Raw genomic sequence first — 16,876 nt, forward strand, 5'->3', positions numbered from 1 at the left:
CCAACCTTCAAGGCCAAAAATTGCCGCCTTCAGCTGGAAATGGCAAATTCAATGTTCAAGGCTTCAACTCCTTCAAGCAATCAACTAAATCAAGCCAGAAATTAAGGTCCAGGTGATGATAAGATCGGCCATCGCCGCCGCCGCTGTAATTTTCTCAGGTCAGCAATTCCAGTCCTTCATTTTCTTCAAACCTTTGTAGTTTCCGATCGCTTCTTCACCTCTCTCTCTCTCCTGTCCCTCCCAAATTGGCAGAATCTCATACCTTCTCTGTTACCTAAAAAAGACTAAAACCTCAAGGTTGAGCATTGTTCTCTTTCTATTTTGGTAGAAAATATCATTTTTTCGCATATTGGATAGGCACAAATTTGTAATCTATGAAGGCTAAGCACTGTTTATTTTCAGAGTAATTTATTCATAAAATGATGAGCTAATCACAGAACCTGCATACTTTCTGTTACAAAAGATCACATAGTTTATTGGGCTAAAAAATTTAGGCTTAGATGATTCTATTAAGCCATCCTATCATCAACAACACAAATTTCAGCTACTTCATCAGTATGATTTGGATTCATCTCAGAGCCCTCCAAAATGTTTCTTAAATTTAGGTATACCTCAAGTGCAGTAGGCCTTTCATCTGGATCAGACATTAGGCATTTATTGACAACTTCCAGAAATTTGAGAATCTCATAATCAAATCCTTTTCCTATCAGATGTTGGTGCACAGAATCACACAGCCTAGAAGTGGAGCTCCCAATGTTGCAGCTGTAGTTTTCTGGAAAATGGTTTGAATCCCTTTGTTCAACTAGCTCAAGATATAGAGTTCCAAGATCATGGACGTCTTTGTCATAGCAATCTGACTCTGGGATTCCTGTGCTGCTACTCACTAGATTTTTCCATACTGATGATTCAATGAATGGATTCACGAATTTCGCCTGCCCGAAATTGGATACTCTTGGTTCGAGGTCTTCATCCAGTAATATGCATTTCGTGGTCAAGCCGAGATGTGCCATATTGTTGTGGTGCAGCCATGCCAGCCCTCTTGCTATTCCAACTGCAATTTTCAATCTTGTTGGCCATTCCAAGATTCTCGATTGGAGCCAAGCGTGGAGGTTTCCATTTGGCATGAAACTGTATACTAAGAGTTTGGTGTTCATTTCCCAGCAGAAGCCTAGAAGTGGCACGAAGTTCCTATCCCTTATCCTTCCAAGGGTCGACAATTCAGTCAGAAATTGGTCTGTTATGCCTTTTGAATCACTGTCACGAAGCCTCTTGACAACAAGGAAACAACCATTTGGGAGACTGGCCTTGTATGTTTCTCCCATTCTCCCAGTCCCGACCAAACCAGTTTCAGCAAAATTACAAGTTGCCTCAGTTCTTCCAAATTCATTTTACTAGTGATCTTTTCCAACATGTCAATCTGCAATCAAACCAACCACTGAGAGCAGTTAGTGACCATCCGAGTCCCTGTTTTATAAACTATTTGTTGTATAGTTACTTTTCTAGTCTAGAGAAATCAATATCGGAAAAGGCAGCATGAATGATGGTGAGCAGAATCAAGAAAAGTCAAGAGAAATGATGACATACTTGGTATTGCTTGATCCCGATGTGTCTGATTAGTCTATTTGCCAATGCCTGCTTCTGCTTGGTTGTATGCATGCAGAAGCTGGAAATGACCACAGCCAAAACTGTGAAAATTGCCCATCCTTCTGCAAAGCCGCTTATGAAGCTTCTTAAATAGTGTTGATGCCTGCAAGGTTCTAACGGGACACCACACAGCCCGTCATTATTATCATAGATTTCTGGTGGAAAAACTGATCCATGCCGATCATAAAGAAGGGGCACTGGGCCAGACAGCATGTTGTTAGCAACAGAAAATGTTTTAAGCCTTTGAAGCATCCCTATCTCACTGGGAATTTGTCCTGTGAAGCAGTTGTTATCGAGCTTGAGAAAATTGAGATAGGCGAAATCTCCAAAACTGGTGGGAATTTCTCCATCAAAGTGGTTTGAAGAAAGATCAAGTGTTACCATGTAAGGATTTTGTCTTGAAACATTAGAAGGGAGTTTGCCGTAAAAGTTATTGTTGGAAAGATCCAGGAGTTGTATGGAACGGCAGCCAGCCATCCCTCGAGGAAACTGCCCCTTGAGCCCCATGTTAGGCAATGAGATAATTATCACTCTATTCTCGTTGGCATTCCAGCAACCAATTCCTTTGAAACTGCAGATAAATCCTTCAGAATCATTGTTGAATTTCCAACTTCTAAGGTTTCCCAGAGGATCCTCCAAGGAATCTTTGATTGATTTCAAGCAATAGATGTCTGTCTCAGTCGTGTTTTTGCCATCAGCAAAGCTGCCAAGCAACAACAACAACAGACCGAGAAGGGCGCTGCTGCACATACCATACATGATCACTGCTAGAAGGTAGAGGAAATATATTTATGGTTTACTTCTTCAGTGCTGAGACTAAATGCATGGATACACCACTTACTAGTCATTTATATATTACAAGTCTAAGAATGGTTCTTTGAGAATGAGACATGTTGAAAGATTTTTGGGTCTTGGTCATTACTCGTACTTTTCTTTAGTCTCATATATAGTTCAGTTGAAATGGTCAAGGATGGTAGGATTGAGTCATTGAGGAATGGGAAAATTTTCTATTTCGCCCCTTTTGACAATGCTACTATGAATGTAGGAAATGGTTAAGAAAAATAAGGCCTAAGGCAAAATCAAACAAATTTACACTACTCCATTTTCAAAGTGATACCGATGTGCTTGACTAACCCCTCTCTCTCTCTTCTTCCTTTTTTTTCCTCATGATGTCAGCCATTTGGAGTGATGTATTAGAAAATTGAAAAACCTATAAATTAGACTAATTGTATGAAATTGGTTAGTTTAGGAATTTAATTATACATCGCAGTTGTTTTAGATTCAGTGACCTAATTGCATTACCGTGTGCAATTTGATAACCTATTGACTCTTATTAAAGTATATATAAAGTAATGCTATACAACCCTCCTATATGCCCCCGTCTAACGTGATATTATCTAATTGGACAACTAAATTTCTTTTTAATAGTGATGGGTCAACTAATAAATTGACACCCAATTAGAGAAAGCCACATCAAGGGATCGTTATACCTGCACCACGGCGCGCACAGCACTGTGTGCCTCGCGCCTCCCAAAACGATGTCGTTTTGGTAAGTTATGTAGGGAGTTGACGTGATTATGTGTATTTGTTTATACAATTATGTGTATTTTTTATACAATTATGTGCATTTGTTTATACAATTATGTACATTTTTATACAATTATGTACATCTTTTTTTTATACAATTATGTACATCCGAAACAGGAATTTTATGTGTATTATGTTAAGAGTTGATGTTTATTATGTTACAAGTTTATGTATATTATGTATTATGTTAGATTATATGTATTATCGTTTAAAAAAAAGTATGTGTATTTTGTTATACAATTATGTACATTCATGTATACAATTATGTGTATTCTAGTATAAATTATGTACATTTTTGAACATGAGATTTTTTAAAAAGAAAATTAACCGCCAATACAAGGTAGCGAAATTTCAAAAAAAATAATAATTCTGAAACGACGTTGTTTTACATCAGGGCGCACAATGCAATGCGCACCCTGGTGCAGGATATAAATTGCCCACATCAAGATGGAAAAGAGCATTTTCATTTTAAATATTGCACTTGCATTTGAAAAGAAAAACAAAAAAAAAAAAAACAAAAAACAAAAAAAAAAAAAACTAGGGCCTGAATCAACTAACTAGTGCGTAGCATTAAGCCTGTCAACGAAACCTACAATCTAACTATCGTTTAAGTTCCTCAGGAACACACTACAAAAATAAGGGTCTAAGGGCAAACGTTGGGTATACCTTGATTATATTAAATCTTTAACTATGCATTTGTTACTTGATTTAGTTGTCTTGTCAATTTTAAGACTAAATACAAAGGCATTGTTTAGCAAAATGAAAAAATAGAGATTTTTCTAGAAAATAAATTATCATAGTCTAATCCAAACACTTTATGGTCCGTTTGGAAAGCATGAAAATGACTTCTGGAAAATGTTTTTTGAAAAATGAGTCATTTCCAAGCACATCCAAACAATAGAAACTTGGAAAATGATTTCCAGAACTCATTTTCCAGATTTCCAAACACACCCTTAATTCAAACCAATTACATTACAGTCCAAAGTAGTGATTCACAAATATCGACCATCAATTGTATTCGTCTAACTCTTAAAAATCAACTCAAAAGGATAACAGGAATTTTTCGTCTCTAATCAACCCCATAGTTAAAGTATAAAATTTGCTATGTTTGGAACTCAACAAGGAATAAATGGATGGAAACATTGCAAGAATACCAAGGAATGTCACATGATTACCATAATTGCATGTTTGCATAATGAAGACTAAGAGCATCTCCGACCTACACAACACCAAAACACCAAAATTTTCTCCCAAATGTCATATCTTAAGGAATATTCTCAGCATATTCTCATACCAAATTTTATTCATCTCCAACCCATTTACATCAAAACACCAAAACACCAAACTTTTACACTAAAATAATTTTATTTTTCAATTATTAGTTCGAATTTAGTTAGTTTAATGTATGTCGTATGTATTTTATCTTTTATTATGTTCTAGTTATGTTTAATGTATTTAAAATTTTAATTAATATATATTCAATATTAGTCTTGTTTCGATCGTCTCAATGAGATCTTTCAAATGGTATAATTTATATTTAATAATACAAACTTTAAATATAAGTATTTAACAAAACTAAAAATTACATATAAAACAAATAAAGGATACATATGGAATTATAAAAAAATGTAAGGGCAAAAGGGTAAAATTATTTCCTATTTCTCAATTGCCGCGGATGAACAGTGCCGCGCCATATTTGGCGCGGCACTGTTCATTAACGCCAATTAATTTGGCGTTATGGCGGAATGACAACGTACCTTGGAGTGAGAAATTTTTAATTTTTGCCGTTTTGGAGTTGAGTTTTGCGGGGATAGCGCTACCTTGGAGATGCTCTAAAGAGTGTGCGCTTTAATATTAGACCAGTTACCTGTTAATAATATTCTAATTGTTTCAATTGTGCTATAACTCTATAAATATACCAATGACATACTCACATTAGAATACAAGAATCTAAAATTCATATATTGAAATGTTATTATAACGAAATCCTTTCACAATAATATAATCATTTTCTAGCCATTTTCCCTCAGTAAATTTTATACAATTAACAATTTATCGAATATTTTTTTCTAAATAAAATTAATTAAGGATTTATTTTAATTAATTTGACAAGAAGACAATTAAATATTTTTAAAATTAAAACATTATTTATTTAATTATAATAAATTAAATATATTCGAGTAAAAATACTAGCTAGAGAAAGATTAGAGAAACAGTTGTGCTTAACTCAAAACCTAAAGTCGCCCCTCCCTCTGCTTCCTGTCTTCTTCTCTCATTTCTTTCTTTCTCCCTATTTTGAAAAGGGAATTTCCGGTAATGATAAGATCGGCCGTCGCGGCCGCCGCCGCCACGTCCACCACCATCAAGCCGCCACCTCTTCCGTCATTTTTTTCAGGTCAGCCATTCCTGTCCTCCATTTTCTTCAAACCTTTGTCGTTTTCAATCGATTCTTCGCCTCTCTCAACCGCCGAGGACTCTTCTCCATCTCCGGATCTCTCTTCTCAACTCCTCTCTCTCCTCTCCCGCCCAAATTGGCAGAAAAGCTCTTCTCTCAAGAAGCTCATACCTTCTCTGTCACCTTCTCACCTCTCCTCCTTCCTCTCCCGGAACCCCACTCTCGATCCCCACACTGCCATCGCCTTCTTCGATTATCTCTCACGTGTCCCCTCATTCAGGATCGATGTGCGGTCCTATTTGTCACTTCTGCACATTCTTATATCCCATCAGCTGTTCCGGCCCGCCGATAGAATCCGCATTTTGATGATTAAATCCTGTGAAAGCCCCGATGATGCGAAATATGTGTTGAGTTTGTTGAGGGAAATGAATAATGTCGATGATGATGGCAGTAGATTAAGATTTAAATTTAAGCTCAATGTTAAGTCTTGTAACATGATGTTAATGTCTTTGTCGAGGTTTGTGTTGATTGAGGATATGAAATGCCTGTATTCTGAGATGTTGAAGGATAAGCTTTCACCTAATATTTACACATTTAATGCTATGATACATGCATATTGTAAATTGGGTGATGTGACTGAAGCCGAGATGTATATGAATAAGATCTCTCAAGCTGGGTTGAGACCAGATGTCCATACTTACACCTCATTTATCTTAGGGCATTGTAGGAAAATGGATGTAAATAGTGCATGCAAAGTTTTTGAGGAAATGCCTCAAAAGGGTTGTCAAAGAAATCATGTTTCCTATAACATTCTGATGCATGGGTTGTGTGAAGCAGGGAGAGTAGATGATGCGATGAAGCTGTTTTCACAAATGGAGAATGATCATTGTTGTCGGAATGTACGGACCTATACTATTCTAATTGATGCTTTCTGCAAATTGAATAGGAAAATGGAAGCATTGAATTTGTTTCATGAGATGGTGGAGAAAGGTTGTCAACCAAATGCCCACACTTATACTGTTCTGATTAGTGGAATGTGTAAAGACAATAAGCTTGATGAAGCAAGAAGATTGTTAGATGAGATGGGGAAAATGGGTCAAGTTCCAAGTGTAGTAACATACAATGCTTTGATTGATGGGTATTGTAAAGTGCAAAATGTTGATGCTGCATTGGAGATAGTTAACTTGATGGAATTAAATAAGTGTAAGCCAAATGTACGTACATATAATGAGTTAATATCTGGATATTGTCGGGTGAGAAAGGTGCACAAGGCAATGGGACTACTTGATAAGATGCTTGAGCAGAAGTTGTCTCCATCTGTTGTAACATTCAATTTGTTGGTCCATGGACAATGTAGTGAGGGTCATATTGATAGTGCTTTCCGATTGCTTACATTAATGGGTGAGAGTGATCTGCTCCCCGATGAGTGGACCTATGGTTCTCTCATTGATGCATTATGTGAAAAAGGCTGTCTTGAACATGCTCAATCTATATTTGACTCTTTGAAGGAGAAGAGAATTAAGGCAAATGAAGTTATATACACTGCTCTGATTAATGGTTATTGCAGAGTAGAAAAGGTAGATGTTGCCATAACTTTGTTCAAAAGAATGCTTGATGAACATTGCTTTCCAAATATAAGCACCTATAATGTAATAGTTAGTGGTTTATGTCAAGAGAATAAGCTCTATGCAGCAACTCAATTGTTGGAAACTATGGAAGAAAGAGGTGTCAAACCCACAGTAGTTACATACAGTATTCTGATTGAGAAAATGCTAAAAGATAATGATTTTCACCATGCTTATGAGGTATTTAATTCAATGGTGTCCTTGGGATATAAACCTGATGTTTGCACTTACACTTCATTTCTTGTTGCATATTGCAACCAAGGGAAGTTGGAAGAAGCTGAAGATTTGATGTCAAAAATGATAGAGGATGGTGTCAGACCAGACTTGATGACTTACACAGCATTAATGGATGGGTATGGACGTTTGAGATTACTAGATCGCGCCTTTGATACTCTTAAATCCATGGTTGATGCTGGATTTGAGCCTTCTCCATATACCTACTCCATTTTAATCAAGCATCTGTTTCATGAAAACCAGATAGAAAAAGGTGTCAATAGGATAGAAGTTGATTCCATTAATGTTGTGGATGTGTGGAAAAAAATGGAGTTTGATACTGCTGTTAAATTGTTTGAGAAAATGGTGGAATGTGGCTGTCCTCCTAACAAAAATACTTATAATGTACTGACTTATGGGCTATGCACAGAAGGACGCCTTGAAGAAGCTTGGAGACTTGTTGATCATATGAAAAACTGCGGAATGTCTCCTGATGAAGATATATATAATACACTGGTAAAATGTTGCTGCAAGTTGAAAATGTATGATGATGCAACAAGGTTAGTTGATACAATGGTTAAGCGTGGTTTTTTACCAAATTTGGAATCCTACAATCTCCTTGTATGTGGACTTTATTATGAAGGAAATAATGAGAAGGCTAAGGAAGCCTTCTTGAAGCTTCTTAATTGTGGTTACAATAATGATGAAGTTGCATGGAAACTATTAATTGATGGCTTACTTAAGAGGGGGCATTCTGATATATGCTCTGAACTTTTAGTCATCATGGAAAAAAATGGTTGTCAGATTCATTCTCAAACACATACAATGCTGATAGAGGGACTTCTTGAGCAAACAGAAGAGCTTGTAAAAACATAATATATTAAACTATCAAGCACTTTTGATGGTTGCCAGCTCTTTTGTCCTTCTCCTATAGGAAGATTGCCGAGTAATCAGGCTACATTCAAATTCTTTGGATTTATTGCAGGTAAAATAAGATTTTTGCTGATTTGTGCTTCTTTTTCTTATTCTTTTTTGCACATGTATACTTTTATTATTATTATTATTATTATATTATTATTATTATTATTATTATTATAAATTTTCTTATATATATTTTATCTCTGTTTTGATTTGGAAAATTTACTTTTTCTCGTGATTAATCAAAAAGGTAATTTTTTTTTTCTGCTATTGGTATTTTCTGATTCCTCTAATTAACCACTATACCTGAGAGTAATTTTGCTCGTTGAGTGTGTTGTTTTGAATAGATCATTATTTCAATTGTTACATTTTTTTTTTTAAATGGCTCTTGATTCCTCATCATTATGGAGTATAGACTTTTGAATTGCATTTAACAAAACCATAAATGTTCTGCAGTATATTACATGATATTAGTTGGATGCAAGTTTGGAAAAGCTTGTGCCCTGTAAATGTATTAGGGAGAATATATTAGGGAAAGGTTTCAGTGTCACCTCTCTTGTACTTCACATTATTGGCCTACCAAGTTGATGCAAATTGCTTCTTTTGCATTACTTCAGGACTTTCCGGACTCTGTTTGTGAAAAGTAACCATAGAAAACAGAACTTTTTTTTGTTGATGATCTTAAATGCTGTAATCTAAGTTTCTCAGTATCTCTGAAATATGTATAGCCTTAATTGTGTAATTGCAGGGAAAAAGGAGTGCCCCTAGTCCCCTACTGCATGCACACAGCTTTCTAATGGATTTCAAATCCTGAACCCACCATTAGGACAGTGGATCACTAGTTTTCTCACGGGTAGGTCTGTTACAGCTTTTGATCCCTCATCCAGAGTTTTCTTCATTTGTCATATGCTTGAGATATTTTGCAGTTTTGCACCTAAGTAACTCTATCACATGATTGCCTTGACTTTAAGCAATATGCTAAATGGAAAACAAGTGCAGATTCTTGTTATAACTATTTCTGTTTAGCTAGTCAGCTATAGAGTGTTGCAACGTGTAACAGAATTTGTTGTTATCCTTTTATCTTTAGACTTACTGCGAAATAGAAATTGTAAATAGTTGTTGAAAATGTTTGCAGACCAGTGGTTTGCTAGTTCCTTTTGTGCTCATTGATGCATTTGGGACATTTACCTGCTCTAGGAAGCTGGTGATTGACATGATGGTGCCCTCATTGTTGAAAGTGCAGGGCCATGGCGATGACAGTATGACACAGCTGAATGGTTCAGATCACACAGCCTAGCAATCAAATTGTGCGGAGATCTTTTCCCTTCAATATGTTGATATAGTCTACAAGAATACAAGGTAAAATATTGATTATCAGAATTTCACTTTCTCTTCGTTTTTTGAAGTGGGTTAATAAGTTGAAAATTTCAAGCATGTTCTTTTTGGTTCTATAGTCTATAGTTGATAACTTGATAATATGTGTTGAGGGCATGAGTGAAAATTTAGCAAGTGAAGGTGCAAAAAATTTGTTTGAGAAAGTACAATGTTAATGGAATTAATCACTTAAATGAAACTACTTTGATGCAGAAAAAGCTTTTTCACCTGAGCTAAATAAGAATTAGTAGTGCAATTTTGCAAGCCTATTGATGCATACAGAGCTGTTGTAATGAAACAAGAGCATCTATTGCTTCACCTGAAGGCGGAGGGAGAGAAAGCTGCCATGTGAAGGATAGCAGACTAGGGGTTCAGGCATAGGTTGGTGCCTTGGTGGTAAACTGCACTCTATTCTAAGCAGTAGACTTGAGTGTGAATCTCACCACCTTCATCCCCTATCAGATGTACCCAAAAAATAAAATAGAACAAAATAATCTTGATAGATTTTCTAATACTTTCTGTTGTTGTAACTTGTGTATAGAATTGACTGTCTAATTGAAGTAGTCAAACATAAATAGTCAAGTTCTCTATCGTTTTGGCCATGAATGCAATGGCCAAATAGTGATGTTTTATGCCAAAATGTTGTTTTCTTGGGATGAACCTCAAAAACCCAATTTGATTTTAGATATTATATAAACACACACAGTTTGAAATTTTGAATGTTTCAGGTTATTTTATAGTTCACAAAAATCTATAATTTAAGTTCTAATGCCCATTAGTTAGGTAATTAAAATTAATAATTTACTGCATTAATTATTACTTATTTCACATATATAAAGTCTTTGGGTCCCTATTGATCGACTGGCATTCAAGAACAAAATTTTGGAATGAAATTGAAATTTTGCATGAAGAAAAAATCATCATTGGAAGTCAAAGCAACCAGATAATACTCCATATTAGCAGTGGACACAAATTTAACTATAAAAAAATTGAACTAAATTTATTTAAATTAATTGATCTAAATTTACATTCAAAATATTGACATGTTTTTAGTTTCTAATATTTGTCAAATCAAATCTTTTGGTTTGGCTTTGGTTTAATTTTTAAACTTAATGATTAAGCTGGCACCCTTGTTCTCAAGTGCTTCAAGGTTTTAACACAACCCTTGCAAGTTGCAATTCCCTCCCTCCTTTTTCCTAAAGAGGATAAAAAGAAACCCTAGAAGACCGGTTGGGTTTTTCTCCTTTAAGATGAAGAAGAAAGAAGATGAACATGCCGAGAGAAATCATCACACTGCAAGTGGAACAATGCAGGAATTAGATTGGAATGGAATTCTAGAAGCACCGCTGCCTTGAGCACAGCAACACCGAGGAGCCAAGGATGGAATTTTCTAGGACTTTTCCACTCAGGTTCACAATCTCACTTTGCCTGCATACTCCTATCTGTGTAACATGTGTATGCATGCATGTATTTATTGGTCAAATGTGTTGAGAAAGAAGATGTAGAAGAAGTTTTTATTACTTGCTTGTCTCAATGAGGAGACAATAGATAAATATATATACAGACTAAGAGACACAATCCTAATAGATACAACCCTACACAACTTCAACAGCTATATTTCTACAGACAACTTTTGTGTTTCAACACTCCCCCTCAAGCTGGAGCATGTATATCATATGCACCAAGCTTGTTACAAATGTATTCAATCCTATGACTTCTTAAAGCTTTAGTAAATATATCAGCTAATTGATTATTTGAGCCTATAAAAGATGTAGTAATATCTCCAGAAGTAACTTTGTCTCGAACAAAATGGCAATCAATTTCAATGTGTTTCGTCCTTTCATGAAAAACTGGATTTGATGCAATATGCAAAGCTGCTTGGTTATCACAAATGAGCTTCATGGACTCCTTTGTACAAATCTGCAGTTCGGTAAGGAGGTTTTTCAACCACACAAGTTCACATGTTCCAACGGCCATAGATCGATATTCGGCTTCTGCACTTGATCGAGCAACAACATTTTGCTTTTTACTTTTCCAAGAGATTAAGTTGCCACCAAGAAAGATACAATATCCAGATGTTGATTTTCTATCCCATGCACCTGCCCAATCTGCATCTGTGTACCCAATAATTTCAAGGTTTCCATGGTCTTTGTATAACAAACCAGTGCCTGGAGATTTTTTAATATATCGTAAAATCCGAATGGCAGCTTCCCAATGACTTTCACGTGGAGATGCCAAGAACTGACTAACAACACTTACCGCAAAAGAGATATCAGGTCGAGTTACAGTTAAATAAAGTAATCTTCCAACCAATCGTCTATATTTTCCCGGATCTTGGATAAGCTCCCCCTGGTCTGGTAGGAGTTTGATATTTGGATCCATAGGAGTGTCAAGAGGTTTGCAATTCATAATACCTGTGTCTTCTAGTATATCCAATGCATACTTTCTTTGTGATATGCAAATTCCTTGCTTGGATTGTGCTACTTCAATTCCCAAAAAGTATTTTAACTTCCCCAGATCTTTTGTTTCAAAATGTTGGAATAGATGTTGTTTCAACAATTGTATTCCTTCAACATCATCTCCTGTAATGACAATATCATCAACATATACAACAAGATAAATGCTCTTACCATGTTGATGTCTATAAAAGACGGAATAGTCAACTTTGCTTCGATTTAAACCAAAATTTTGCACTACTATGCTGAACCGTCCAAACCAGGCACGAGGAGATTGTTTTAGACCATAGAGAGAACGTTTGAGCTTACAAACCAAGTTACTCTCCCCCTGAGCAACAAACCCAGGAGGTTGCTCCATGTAGACTTCTTCCTCTAAATCTCCATGCAGAAAGGCATTTTTAATATCTAACTGATGCAAGGGCCAATGATGAACGGCAGCCATAGAAAGAAAGATTCTGACCGAAGCAATTTTAGCTACTGGTGAAAAGGTGTCAGTGTAATCAATCCCAAAAACCTGTGTATATCCTTTAGCTACCAGTCGAGCTTTAAGTCTATCAACTTGTCCATTGGGCCCAACTTTCACAGTATAGATCCATCGGCAACCAACAGTTGTTTTACCTTCGGGTAATGAAACTAACTCCCAAGTTCCCGATGAATGAAGAGCAGCCATTTCATCAATCATAGCCTCACGCCAACCAGGGTGGGAAAGGGCTTCTTTAACAGATTTAGGGGCAGAAACAGAAGATAAACATGTGATAAAAGCATTATATGAAAGTGAGAGATTATCATATGAAATAAAGTTGTATATGGGAAAGGGATTTCGTGATGACCTGTTACCTACACGACTTGCAATAGGAGAGCTTGTTGCCGGAACCGGGTTCGAGGGCATAGATAGCTCGAGAGATGAATCAGTTGGGATTTCATCGATTTGAACTGTCGCGGGTGGTCGAGAGCGGCGATGATAAGTGTAAGGAAAGGGGGTAACACCGTTGTTTTGTAAAGGAGGTTCAGTAGGTGAGGGACTAGGATTTCTAGGTGATGACGGATCTTGAGGTAAATGTACCTCGGTCCCTCCTTGAAAAGTAGGAACAGGAAGAACATCAGGAAAATGAGAGATGGAGGTCGGTAAACTAGACGAAAAGAAAGGTGTTGATTCAAAGAAAGTAACATCAGAAGATACATAAAATCGATGCTTATCAGGAGAATAACATCTGAAACCCTTTTGCAACCTAGAGTACCCAACAAACATGCATTTTAAGGATTTTGGAGAAAATTTATCACGCCCTGGGGTAGTGTCCCGGACAAAACAGGTGCACCCAAAAATTTTTAAAGGAAGAGTATGAAGAGGCTTATCGGGAAATAAAATATTATAAGGTATCTTACCATGTAAAACAGATGAAGGCATACGATTTATTAAATAACAGGAATGAAGGATAGCATCTGCCCAGAATTCTGGAGGGACTTTATAGTGGAGAATCATGGTGCGGGCTGTTTCAACGAGATGCCGGTTTTTACGTTCAGATACCCCATTTTGTTGTGGAGTGTCGGGACAAGATGACTCATGGAGGATGCCCGCTGAATCAAGAAAGTTAGATAAAGGAGTTGTAAAGTATTCTCCAGCATTATCACTTCGTAAAGTTTTAATAGACACCCCAAACTGATTTTTTATCTCATTAACAAATTTTTGAAGAACATTAAGTACTTCAGAACGGTTTTGCATTAAAAGGACCCATGTACAACGAGAAAAATCATCAGTGAAGGTAACAAAATATTTAAAACCAAGAATTGAATTATAACGAAAAGGTCCCCAAACATCAGTATGAACTAAGGAAAAAGGGAAAGCAGCTCTTTTATTAACACGATTAGGAAACGATGTTCTAGAATGTTTGCCAAGCTGACAGGCTTCACACTCTAGGGTAGATAAGTGAGACAAACTAGGGACAAGTCGCCGTAATTTTTTAAGGCTAGGATGTCCTAGTCGGTCATGGGCAAGGGAAGGAGGAATGGTAGCAGTGCAAACTGTAGAAGGGTGTGGGGTAGATAATCGATAAAGTCCTTCTGATTCATACCCCGAGCCAATCATCTTCCCCGAACGACGGTCCTGCATAATGACAGAATCAGAAGAAAAAGTGACCGTACAGTCCAAAGATTTTGTAAGTTGATGAACAGAAATTAAATTGAAAGGACAGTTAGGTATATAAAGAATTGAAGAGAGAGGCAAAGTAGGAAGGGGGGAAGCCTTTCCAATTGCAGTAGCCGTACTCTTGGACCCATTACCGAAAACAATAGATCGAAGGGACTTAGACTTGGTGAAATGAGAAAATAAAGATGAGTTACCAGAGATATGCTCAGAGGCACCTGAATCGATAACCCATGGTCCGCTCAGGCCAGATTGTGATACAAGGGCAGTATGAGTTCCATCAGTGTAGGCTGCAGGAGTTAAACCAGAAGCTTTGGGAGTGGCTTTAAATCGAACAAACTCTTCATACTCAGCAGCGGAAATGGTTCGAGAATTTGGTTCCCCAGGTTGAGATTGAGCAACACTTGCTTGCGTACGTACCGGTCTCCCATGAAGTTTCCAACACTGATCTCGTGTGTGCCCAGTTCTATTACAATAATCACACACTCTAGTGTTTTTCTGTCCACCACGATTGTTAGTTCGTCCACGACCACCTTGTGTGACTAGAGCAGATTGTTCGGTAGTGGATGTGTGAGTACCCGGAATGGAGGTGACCTGCAAGAGCCGTTTGAACAACTCGGTGGTCCCCGGGACAATGTTGCTTCCAAGAACTTGATTCCGGATGCTTTCAAATTCTGGACCTAATTTGGTTAAGAGAAGTATGACAAAGAATTTCTCTCGTTGGGTAAGTTGCTCTGTGGGTGTACCACCCATAGGCATGAGTGTACCAAACTCAGCAATCAAACTTTGGGCTTTGCCAAGAAAAGTTTCCATATCAATATCATCTTTCTTCAAGTTAACCAAATTGTCAACAACATTATAGAATTGAGAGACATCATTAGTGTACAGAGATTGAGCTTGACTCCACACCCCGACACATGTCTTAAAGGGCCGGAATAAAGGCAACAATTGTGGAGAAAGAGACTGCCAAAGGAGACTACAAAGTTGAGCATCTAACCTTTGCCAAACTGTCTTTTCTTTTTCCGGTATCATATCCACTTCTTTTTGCAAGTGGTCAACAACACCTTGGCCCATAAACCATAATTCTACGGCATCCGACCAAGAGTGGTAATTTTGAGAACCACATAATCTTTCAGAAGTGATTACCGGGTTTCCAGACAGATTAGGCACATAAACAGAGCTCGAAGAAGTAGATAAATTATTGGCAGGAGAAATAGTACCTGAATTATCAGAATTTCCGTCGGAAGACATCGTGACCAAAAATAAATCTGATTGCACGGAAGGAAAGGAGGAGAGCTGACGATATGATCTGGAAAATCTCGCCGGAAAAGGCCGTCGGAGATGGCCTCACGCGCCGGCGCGTGGTGTCGGAGCGCCGGCGACGCGGTGGCGCGTGGAGGAGATTCCGGCGACCGGAATTGATGGGTAATGGTCGCCGGAGGATGGGTAAGGCGGCTGTAGTACTAATTTGATAAAATATCTCACCAATAGCAAGTAATTTGAAAAATTAATTTCGAATGAACAGTAAATGTACTGTTCACCGGAAAAAAATTTTCAAATTTTGACTTTTGGCTCTTGATACCATGTTGAGAAAGAAGATGTAGAAGAAGTTTTTATTACTTGCTTGTCTCAATGAGGAGACAATAGATAAATATATATACAGACTAAGAGACACAATCCTAATAGACACAACCCTACACAACTTCAACAGCTATATTTCTACAGACACAACTTTTGTGTTTCAACAAAATGTACTCTACTGCTCATGCTGCAAGTTCTTAGGCCCATCTGGTCCCAAATTGCAATGGAATTGATTTACTGGTCTTGAATTATGCTGAATTTCTTGAGTTAGCTTCATTTGTCTGAATTTATTTGGGTTGTTCATATAGTTGATTGATATCTGATGCAAATTACAAGGTTGTAAAAGAAATGGACTTTTAATGCACTTGATTAATTTTGTGAGAGTACTAAACTTATGTTCTGCTTATTGTATTGTATGTGTCTCATGCGAAGTCAATTTCTACAACAGAATGCATACTAAACTTGTTTGGCAATGCTATATGGAGAGCTAGGATTTGCTACTTATTGCTTGTTTTTCTTATATTTGGATCTACAAGAATCAAAAGAAAGTTGTTTTTATAGTCCAATATCATCTTAGATTATGATTCAAAGACCAATACACACTGGCTCTTCTCAAATTGAGCTTAATGTTCTAAACTGACATGCATGAAATGAAACCACTCTCTTGTTGGAAAATCACAAGGCTTGAAACTTACACATAATTACACCCTTGAGCTAGAAGAGGATATATACTGTGTCTAAAGTTTTGAATACACTGTGTTTCAGGGAGGGGATAGAAAGGATGTATTTTTCTATCAAGCTGATGATCAACACTATTTTCCACAGGCTTTGTTGATGGATTTGGAGCCTGCGGTGATTAATGGTATACAAAATGGTGACTATATATGAACCTTTACAATCATGAGAATGTATTTATTGTGGATCATGGCGGAGGTGCTGGAAA

At 37.0% G+C, this 16,876-nt stretch overlaps 2 protein-coding genes across 14 annotated transcripts in view; one reads left to right on the forward strand and one right to left on the reverse strand.

The window, feature by feature from the left end:
* Nucleotides 1-368: 368 nt before the first annotated feature.
* On the reverse strand, nt 369-2,766 carry LOC109147079 (probably inactive leucine-rich repeat receptor-like protein kinase At5g48380). 2 transcript variants are annotated; one of them, XM_019294726.1, is made up of 2 exons: nt 1,585-2,766; nt 369-1,417 (listed from the first exon to the last, which is right to left on the reverse strand). In XM_019294726.1, the coding sequence occupies exons 1-2, from the start codon at nt 2,401-2,403 to the stop codon at nt 1,238-1,240; spliced, it is 999 nt and encodes a 332-aa protein (XP_019150271.1). In that variant the 5' UTR covers nt 2,404-2,766; the 3' UTR covers nt 369-1,237. The 2 variants fall into 2 exon arrangements, with proteins under 2 accessions (XP_019150271.1, XP_019150272.1); XM_019294727.1 differs by having other exon boundaries at nt 369-1,435.
* A 2,681-nt stretch (nt 2,767-5,447) lies between these two features.
* LOC109147077 (pentatricopeptide repeat-containing protein At5g65560) overlaps nt 5,448-16,876 on the forward strand; it is a 12,097-nt gene continuing 668 nt past the window's right edge. Inside the window, exons 1-6 of one of the 12 annotated variants that reach the window (XM_019294719.1) lie at nt 5,448-8,449; nt 9,131-9,235; nt 9,518-9,741; nt 9,970-10,906; nt 10,959-11,165; nt 16,699-16,876. The exon at nt 16,699-16,876 is cut by the window's right edge and continues 14 nt beyond it. In XM_019294719.1, coding sequence (XP_019150264.1) covers nt 5,548-8,340 — 2,793 coding nt within the window. In that variant the 5' untranslated portion in view covers nt 5,448-5,547 and the 3' untranslated portion in view covers nt 8,341-8,449; nt 9,131-9,235; nt 9,518-9,741; ... (1 more) ...; nt 10,959-11,165; nt 16,699-16,876. Of the gene's footprint in view, nt 8,450-9,110; nt 9,240-9,517; nt 9,742-9,969; nt 11,166-16,698 lie in introns of all 12 variants that reach the window. The other 11 variants (XM_019294716.1, XM_019294720.1, XM_019294723.1 and 8 more) reach the window with 11 other exon arrangements.

This window comes from Ipomoea nil, unplaced genomic scaffold, assembly GCF_001879475.1.
Source record: "Ipomoea nil cultivar Tokyo-kokei standard unplaced genomic scaffold, Asagao_1.1 scaffold1971, whole genome shotgun sequence".
In the NCBI taxonomy this organism is placed as follows: domain Eukaryota; kingdom Viridiplantae; phylum Streptophyta; class Magnoliopsida; order Solanales; family Convolvulaceae; genus Ipomoea; species Ipomoea nil.

Coding starts and splice junctions, on each gene's coding strand:
- LOC109147079 (XM_019294726.1), bottom strand. CDS start 2,403: ATGTATGGTATGTGCAGCAGCGCCCTTCTCGGTCTGTTGTTGTTGTTG. Junction 1,418..1,584: donor TCGGGATCAAGCAATACCAA/GTATGTCATCAT, acceptor GTTTGATTGCAG/ATTGACATGTTGGAAAAGAT.